The sequence below is a fragment of the Prenolepis imparis genome, unplaced genomic scaffold (assembly GCF_030444845.1).
Source record: "Prenolepis imparis isolate NDT839.2.m4 unplaced genomic scaffold, iyPreImpa1.0 SCAF_372, whole genome shotgun sequence".
NCBI classification, from domain to species: domain Eukaryota; kingdom Metazoa; phylum Arthropoda; class Insecta; order Hymenoptera; family Formicidae; genus Prenolepis; species Prenolepis imparis.
This window is the reverse complement of record NW_028141530.1, coordinates 2,322-11,671: the sequence shown is the minus strand read 5'-3', so window position 1 is coordinate 11,671 and position 9,350 is coordinate 2,322. Positions and strand designations below refer to the sequence as shown.

At 27.2% G+C, this 9,350-nt stretch overlaps 1 protein-coding gene and 1 pseudogene across 1 annotated transcript; both read right to left on the bottom strand.

Moving 5' to 3' along the window:
- Positions 1-892: 892 nt before the first annotated feature.
- Positions 893-4,370, bottom strand: LOC145948400 (proto-oncogene tyrosine-protein kinase ROS-like). The gene is made up of 5 exons (XM_083058091.1): positions 3,525-4,370; positions 3,256-3,357; positions 2,904-3,097; positions 1,626-2,096; positions 893-1,305 (listed from the first exon to the last, which is right to left on the bottom strand). The coding sequence occupies exons 1-5, from the start codon at positions 4,267-4,269 to the stop codon at positions 973-975; spliced, it is 1,845 nt and encodes a 614-aa protein (XP_082914217.1). The 5' UTR covers positions 4,270-4,370; the 3' UTR covers positions 893-972.
- A 764-nt stretch (positions 4,371-5,134) lies between these two features.
- Positions 5,135-8,971, bottom strand: LOC145948401 (proto-oncogene tyrosine-protein kinase ROS-like; annotated as a pseudogene).
- Positions 8,972-9,350: the final 379 nt, after the last annotated feature.

Genomic DNA, 9,350 nt, shown 5'->3' with positions numbered 1-9,350 from the left:
CCAGTATACGCATTATTAATAAGCATATTTAATACCACTTCTATACTGATTTGACTATAAAAAAATTATATATATAGATATATATTTAATTCATATACATATACATATATATGTCACATATGTATGTACATATTTTCACCAGACATAAATCGAAAGTTATAACATTGTCAAAAGTTCATAGCATTGTGCTCTCCAGAACATTTGTTTACATTAAAATATATTTATAAGATGTTTTTAAATACAGGAAAAATAAAATTTTTATGATTATAAAGAAAATGATAATAAAAACATTTAATGGTGAAATATAAACATTGTTAAAAGTGTCAGTGATAATAAACGCATTCATGGAAAAAGAAGTTGTATAAAGATAGAGCCACTTTTACTTAAAGAAATTAACTGAGTAATCTGAAACTAATACGTAAACCAAATTATTAGAATATAAATTATAATTATTAGACGAATTATTAGACTAAGCTAATCCAACAAAAGAGTCAGGCTTTCCATGACTTATTTGCTAAAAGAAACAGATATATGTAAATTTTTATTAACCTTTATTAACCCATTCTCGCGTCCTTCTTTATTTCCTGTTTGACATACAAAATATTTTTGATATGCATGAAGAATTTTAATCAGATATATAAAAACAGATTTTTAAAAAATGTTATTTGTATAGAATTTAGTACATTACACATTTTATAGTAATTTCACCTATCTCTAAATGCCATTTATAACTAAAATCAAAAGTAGTTATCTATTTGAACACTGGTATAACTACTTACTCTTTTTTTATTTTTCAGTGTTAGTAAACAAAATATATGCTAAAGTTTAAAATTATTTTTATGCAAATATGTATACAGACGTATAATACAGACATATTTTCAAATATCTCAAATAGATGTGCAAAAATTTGTTTCGCTTTAATATACACATGTTCAAATAATTAATTAATTAATTGTGCCAACTAGATAATATTCATATTGGATGCAATTCTGCGTCACTTCTTAGATCTATAATATTGTTCAGACAAAGTTTAAAATTTGGTCTGGCATTTGCTAAACCCCAGCAACGCTGCATCAACTGATATAATGAGGATGGACAATCGAGAGGCATCTGCAACTTGCCTCCCTCGCGTACGTAACTTATCACTTCGAGATTAGATTTTGTTGTAGAGTAAGGTTGCTCACCCAATGATGTAATCTCCCACATTAGTACTCCGAATGACCAAACATCGCTCTGAGAAGTAACTATTCCGTTCACTAGGGATTCCGGTGCCATCCAGCGAACAGGAAGCAGACCTTCTCCTTCCTAAAATAAAATTTTAACAAAGACAAATATCTTATTCTAATTATCCATTTTTGCAATAAGTATTTTTAAGCAAGAAACTAATATTTTGCATTATACATTTTGTTTACTAATATTTTGCATTATACATTATATACATATATATTGGAGAAATATATACAAAAATATATGCATAGTCTTCATTTTTCTTAAATTCTATATATATATATATATACATACATATATATATATATATTTGATTAATGATATATATAATATTATAAAAAGCTATAATAGAAAAACACTTTCAAAAAGTTTCATCTTTTTTTATTAATTAAATCTACCTTGCGGTAATAATCATTTCTGTAAATATCTCTAGCAAGTCCGAAATCACCGATTTTGACAATAGGATTCTCACGATCTCTCGCAGACACTAAACAATTTCGGCACGCGAGATCTCTATGCACAAAGCGCAGCTCTTCTAAATAGCAACAGCCGCGCGCAACATCTTCGCACATAGCGAGCAAGTCTTGTAGACGCAAAGCGTGTAAATCAGAAGGTTGTAATATTCGACACTCTCTCAAATATTTTAGCAGATCAGTTTCCATTAATTCCAACACGAGTAATGGAGAATCCTCGTCTAAGCAAACAGCTAATAATCTTAACACATGTTCGTGTCTGAAGTGACTCATAAGCTTAGCTTCTTGCAAGAATTTCTTTTTTTCTTCGACAGAAGCACACTTTTCTAACATTTTTATGGCAACGGATGTCTCTGATCCCGGTTCTGCTAAATCCTTGACATTCCCTTGATACACCTGCAAAATATTGAAAATTAATGTAACTTTTATTAAACAAGAAAAGATAATTTAATTTTATATAACATTATACATAAATATTTTGATTTATTTTCAATAATTCAACGATAAAAAATAAAGTGCATATGTATGTCTCATAAAAATTAATGTATTACTATTTCTTTTAAAAAGTTGATTTATATATCCGAAAAAATTGTATTCTCATCTTAAGTATATGCCACTTATCTTTATAATATCTTCCAATAAAATAAGCGCTAAAAAGATCCTCTTAATTTAGGAGAGAAAATCTCTAAAGAGATATTCTTTACATGCAAGAATATATACTTGATGAGATGTCTTTTTATCCGTGTATTATTAAAATTATTAATCGATATAACAAAAAACAGTCTTACAAATGGACATTTGTTACTTATTTCATGTATATTTAAATGTTACACATATAATTGAATATATGTTTTATGTGTTTGACATAGTTAAATACACATTTTTGCTTATTATGTTATTATTTTTAATATTAATTGTAAACTTATAAATTTATTAAAAATTTAAATAATTTTATTTTATTAATTTTTATTTTAAATTTATTATTAATTTATTATATTTATTTATTGCGGCGCTGAAGTTGCAAAAGAAATTTAAAATATATTCTCAATTTAAAAAATGGAAATATTCTTATCTATTAAGAGGATTTATTAATGCATTTCAAGAAAACATTTTTTTCGGTGTAAGATTTACTAAGAAATGTGTATTTCTCATTTCTACATCTAAACATTAATGACTTAAAATATGACGTTACGAAAAATTTACCAATCCGAATGCGCCGCTGTCAATGTGTTTCGTTAGTGTGATTTGCTCACGTTTGATTTTAGTCAGCATAAATTTATTTGGATTATATTGCAACGCAGGACTGTATAGCGCATTGAGCTGAACGTTTCCGATAGGTACCTCATGTAGAATCCTAGTCAAAACTTGCTCGTTATCTTCTTTGCGTTGTCGGTATACTGTTATATAAAGTTATAATATATTTAAATAATATTATGCATTGCAAATTTTAAATTTTGCTCTTTAAACAAATAAGTTAATGTTTTTTGAAAAATCTCTCCACTTATTACATTAATCATAAATTGTAATTTAAAAAATTTGTATTAAATATACTTACAACAATAAATAAAGTAGCAGATGCAGATTACAATAACGGTAGCAGCAAGGCTTAACAACAATGTTAGATTATATTGCGAAGCTCGAATTATCGAATCGTCACCTTTGTTACATACAAATATAGTTATAATTTTTTTGTCTTATTTGAATATTTCTACTTATAATTTTATCATTAAAAATATTTCATTCTTAAAATTCTGTAATTCATTTATATGTATGTAAAATAAACAGAGCATATTAAAATATCTACATATTATCATATTTGCTTACCATGTGTTTGAAAAATAAATCTTTCATCAGATGGCCATGTAAAGTTCTCGTATTCAGGATATGTCAGTATTAAACGAAACTTGTATAAAGTTGCCGGTAGCAAGTTTTCTATATAATACATTACTGTTTCATCATTATTCGTCTCAAAATTATCTGCGATTTGCCACTTTTGCATCACATCATTTATGTATTCCAGTACGTAGTGGATCGTCAGATTAACGCTAGGAATCCACGAAATATTCATATTGTTTTTGTTAACTTCGCTCAAAGTTATATTGTTCGGTTCCGAGTATGTGTACACGGTTGTGCTCAAACTGTCATTATAGAGATTGGTGTAGTTGGCTGGATACACACGTATATATACAAAGTATTTCTGTTCTGGCAGCAACGATTGGATTATTGTAAAAAATTTGTTGTCTACTTTATTATTAATAAATGTCTTTTCTATCGGTTGCGTACTGTTCCACGAGTTAATTGTTTCCCAATATACTCTATAAGTTGCTGGCGCACAGTTCTGTTTTGGTGGCATCCAATAAACTGCCGCTATAGTTGGCGTCAGAACCTGAACCGTTACATTTTCCGGTGCATTGAGCTTGCTCACGTTAGTTTTCAATATTACTTCCGAGCTGAATTGCAGGTTCGTCGATAATTGATCAGAGTAAAAATTGCTCACAGCTAGCTTCAGCTTGTATTTTGTAAACGGTGTTAAATTCTGAATTTCATAATGCCGCTCGTATGTCTGCATATAGAATTCATCGAACTTGTTACTAAGGTTATTATTCAAACAGCTTACGTAGATGATATATTTAGGAGTTGGTATGTTGTTTTTGCATTTGTGCTTGCGAGTCGATTCGGTCGTATAAAATTTAAAAACAATACTGTTCGCTGTTATTTTTATTATTGTAATATTATAAATTTTTTCATCAGATATAAGGCATTCCTTCCGAGGATATGGTTGTAAGAAGGATGATTTACCAAACGATATTATGGGAGAAAAGTCATCCGTGCTTTTTATTATTTGCACGTGTTTAGATGCGTTTTTTTCACTGTCGACAAGTGCATACTTCTTTTTAAAAATATAAAGATAAAAATCTGATGTATATCCATAACGTCCACTTAAATAAATGTTTGTTTTATCAATTAAAAAATATGGCACAAAGTTTGTGCCAATTTCAGCGATTGAAATTGAATTGCATTTATTTATTTTAATGTTCGCCACAAATAATTCGTGTTTATCCAGCCAGTATATTATTGGCTCCTCTGTATTTGTGATGTCAAGCTTCATTCGATAATAAATTTCTAATAATGATACATTGTATGAACAAAAGGTCAAATCGGATTTTAAAAAAGATTGCACATTTCTTCCGTCAAGATCCGATTTCATTATTACAACCTGCATATCTGATAACACTTCTATCCAATAGAAAAATCTGGAAAATATATATATTATTATATATGTCTATTATAAAACATAATTTTAAACGTGAAGTTAAAAAAATAATAAGCTTAAGTTATTACAATTTTATGATAATTTATGATTTTATGATTCTTTATATCTTTATTACAAAATCATAGTATATTACAGCAAAATTAGAAAATACTATAAATTCTTAACTGAAAGACACATAAGTGTTAATTTTTTTAGTGAATAAAAGGTAGCGTACCCTATAGATGGCTGTGTAGTTAAATAAGCAAGCCTTTTCTCTCTGCTCAAGATCTTATCATATTTGACTATGCCATTTTGCCACATTGTTAAGTCCAGCTTTATAATGGTGGATTTCCTGGATTTCGCTGACAATGAGATGTCATATTCCATCCAATATAGATTTCTTCCTATCCAATCGATGCAGAGAGAGTTTGCATATTTTTTTAATCTAGTTATTTTCGTAATATTATTTTTATTCATATCCCATATCATTAAATCTTGTATAGACCCATACTCATTATTGGTCTCCTGGATCCAATAAATTTTATGTTCTGCTACAGAATAAGTCACTTCTACTGCAATAATATTGATATTAAAAGTAAAGAGATTGACGTAGGTTCTTGAATCCAGATCCCATATTGCAATGGTATTATTCACTGTAATCAATAATTGAGGTATCGGATTTTCGTGCGTCGTTGATACGTTCATTAAATCCGTATAAGGACCAGCACCAGCTTTAGTATGCGCTCGTACTCGATAATAGTACGTTGTATTAGGTTTTAGATTATGTTCTGTGCATTCCATTGTAGTTAAAATAGTTTTGTCGTCAAAGATTTGAATTTTTGTTTAGGTTCTCGATGAACCAACATTGCACTGAATATCCTTGTATCACTTTGTTTTCATGTTTAGGTTGATTCCACCTGTAAGATAAAATTTAGCCTTTTCATATTTAATAAATTTTTAACAGAATCAATATTTTTATATGTCTATGTTAAATTTTAGAGAAAAAAAGGATATAGACTGTAAACTTTGATTCTTCACCTGAATGTCACAGAAATGTTGAATTTTTCATTTAGAAATCCATTGAACTCTACGAATGCTCTTGGCTCGCTCGGAATTATTCCTAGAGATTTTAAGATTGTACATATTAATATGTTTAAGTTGATTATCTCGGTAAATTAAAAAAAAAAAATAATAATATAACGTGCAATGAAAATAAAGAAAAAAGAGAAAAATAAACATATGTTACAAAATTAACACCGTAAGTTTTTAAAATAATGAAATAACATAAAACCTCTGTGTATGTGTGTATGTGTTTCAAGACTTATGTTAGAAAAGTAATTGCTAAGTTATAATCGAAAAACCTTCCAATAAAGTGCCAAACCCTTTTCTAAAATTTCCTATTTCTTCACAAGTCAGTAGTATATTATTTGCGACAGATTTAAAACAAACAAAAAAATAATGAAATTGATGGTGTTATCTAAATTCTGCTTTATTTTACATACAGTTTATACATTTTCTTCTCTCTTTTCGAAAATAAATTTTATATTATCTTTGTTATTAGAAAATAGTTTGATATTTTTTTAAATTTAATTTTTACTCTCTTAAATTTACATTATACTTACAACTTTTAAATTTTTTGTAAATTTTTTATTAACGTTCTATATATTCATTGCATCTTACCAAAAGATTCTGGGTTCATGGACATATTTGCAAATGTAACTTCATCGACTTCATCGACTTCATTTCTTATAGTCACGCTCTCAGAATAATTCTGATCCGGCTGGAGATTTTGTAAAATGAGATGATTGTTGTTTTTGGGCACTGGAATATCCTGAATAAAATATAACATATAAAAAAAATAAGTAAGGCAACTAGGCCAGAAATTCCACGGTATCTTTAATGATAAATAAAATAGTCGTATATATAAAAATATATATAAATAAGATTTTGATAAAAAATAACATATATATGTCGAAATAACTAAAATGAACATAACATTTTTTGTTTTTAATAATATTACCTTGATATTTTTATTTATAATTCCATTTCTCATTTATAATGTGTTAAATATTATGTAATTTCATTTTAAAAATATTTATTCCTATTATTTTTCAACATATTTTCTTGCGAAATATCAAACATTATTCTTATATTAAAAAGAATGTCACGCAGAATAGGCAGAATAAGGATTATTTAATAAGAATTAATAATCGTTTTTTTTTTAATAAATGATATATGAAAATGTTACTCTTTTCGATTCCTGAAGCTATTTTGCTGATAGTTATAGCTAATGATTAGTTTTTTTGCAATCGTTAGTTTTAACTTTTCAAAATAAACGAGGTTACTTTTTAATAATCCGTCAGTTATGTTTAAAATTTCAATAATAACGTTTGTATTTCAAGAATAAAAATGTTTAAAATATTCTCTTTTATGTGTATGTGTGTGATTATAAAAATGATATAAATTTTTGTACTTAAAATCTTGTCGAAATTCTTTTTGATTATGGTTATATCTTTTAATCCAAACAAATTCTGGAAAACCCGATACCAAAAACTTTCGATTGACATTGCTACGATATATGAGAATATATATGGCTATATAAATGGATATACTACGAATATTATATACATACATCAATAAATTTAAACGCGGGTAGCTGGTTATTGCTGTTACGTATATTGTTTATTTAACTATTGGCCTTATAAAGTTAATTAATACAATTTGAATTTTATTATACCAATATAGTCGACATTTCTTTATATGTATATAGGACAAATGCAACTATCCTTGATACATCAAAATGACGCTGACACTTTGAATTAATTTAGTTATATAAGAATTAATTTACAAGTCTTATTATATCATTAAATAATTATAATTATTTAATAAAGTAAATTAGTTTTTATTACAAATTGATGAGAAATCACATGAAACACAATTCAAGTGTCATATATATATATATATGTGTGTGTGTGTGTGTGTGTGTGTGTGTGTGTGTGTGTGTGTGTGTGTTTATGTATGTATGTATGTATCAAAATAGTGAAAAATTAACAGAACATCTCGTTAATATTAATAATTATTATTCTTAAAAATAGCAATAGAAACACAAACATAATACAGTCAAATTTTAATATTTCGTCTTAATGAAGTTTAACTTTGTACTATATTATACATCCATTTATAAACAAAATAAAATTTTCAAGCTTTATACATCCTTTCTCATTGCATCGTACTTTTTAGTTTCATGTGTAGTTTTATTTTATTATACAATTTGTAATATTATATTATATTACACATGTGTGAGTTTGAGTTACTCAAATAAACTGCACAATTACTTGTAATAACATTTAATTGTTTTTTAATAAACAAAAAAATTTCTTACTTGCGTAAAAAGATTGTCCGGGACGGTATGATTCTTTGTCAAAATGGCGATAGCTGCTTTCACCATCATAAAACTTTTCAATAAAACGCATAATCTCATCTTAAACATAATAATCTCTTCCTTCGGTGAATGTTGGCGATCAATTTTTAGTCACCAGTATTCTTTTTCTTTTTATTCTATGGATTATTCAGATTTGATCTAATCGACTCGATACTTTATTATGAGCTCGATGAATTCTTTAGAATCTAGTTTGCGAATCGCGTTACTGTCTTCCAATATTACATTTTAATATATCTTTTTATAATCAATCACAATATATATATCTTAGATCATATGAAGGAATTTTTAGTAAATAGTAATTTTTATAATTTTTCGATGGGAACCAATAACAGCACGAAGCAACACGTATTCACTTGATTGTATCGAAGATAATAATATATTTTTGTTGTAATTTCTTTTAATATTTCGTAAAAAGATAATCAATAAAAATGTAAACGAACAATTTATAACCAATCCGAAAATTATAGAATTATAGGTTTTCTGTCACTTTCACCACTATTCTAGCATCAAATATTATCCACGTTGATATTTGTCATATTTTTTGTTTCACTAAAAATATAAAAAATTATGATTACTATTTTTATGCATATTGTATACTAAGCATGTTTTTCGAATCCACTATTTGTGCATATTGATGTGTGATGTTTATATGACAGTATATTATTTGAATCAAATAACGCGCAACATTGTCCTTTTTCGTGGCAATCGCAATCGTAACTGACTCCCCAGACTAGACCGATCTTATCATGCTTTATTTGCTGCCCTCTCTTTATGATTCATTTCTCTCAGCTTGATCGATGATACTCAGTGTTTCTTCCAACAGTTACTTATTCCAACAGTTTTCACGAATAATAATATTCTATATATATATATATATATATATATATATATATATATATATATATGTATATCCTATATGAGGCGCATTTTTAAAGTAAGATCCGGTTTGAAATAA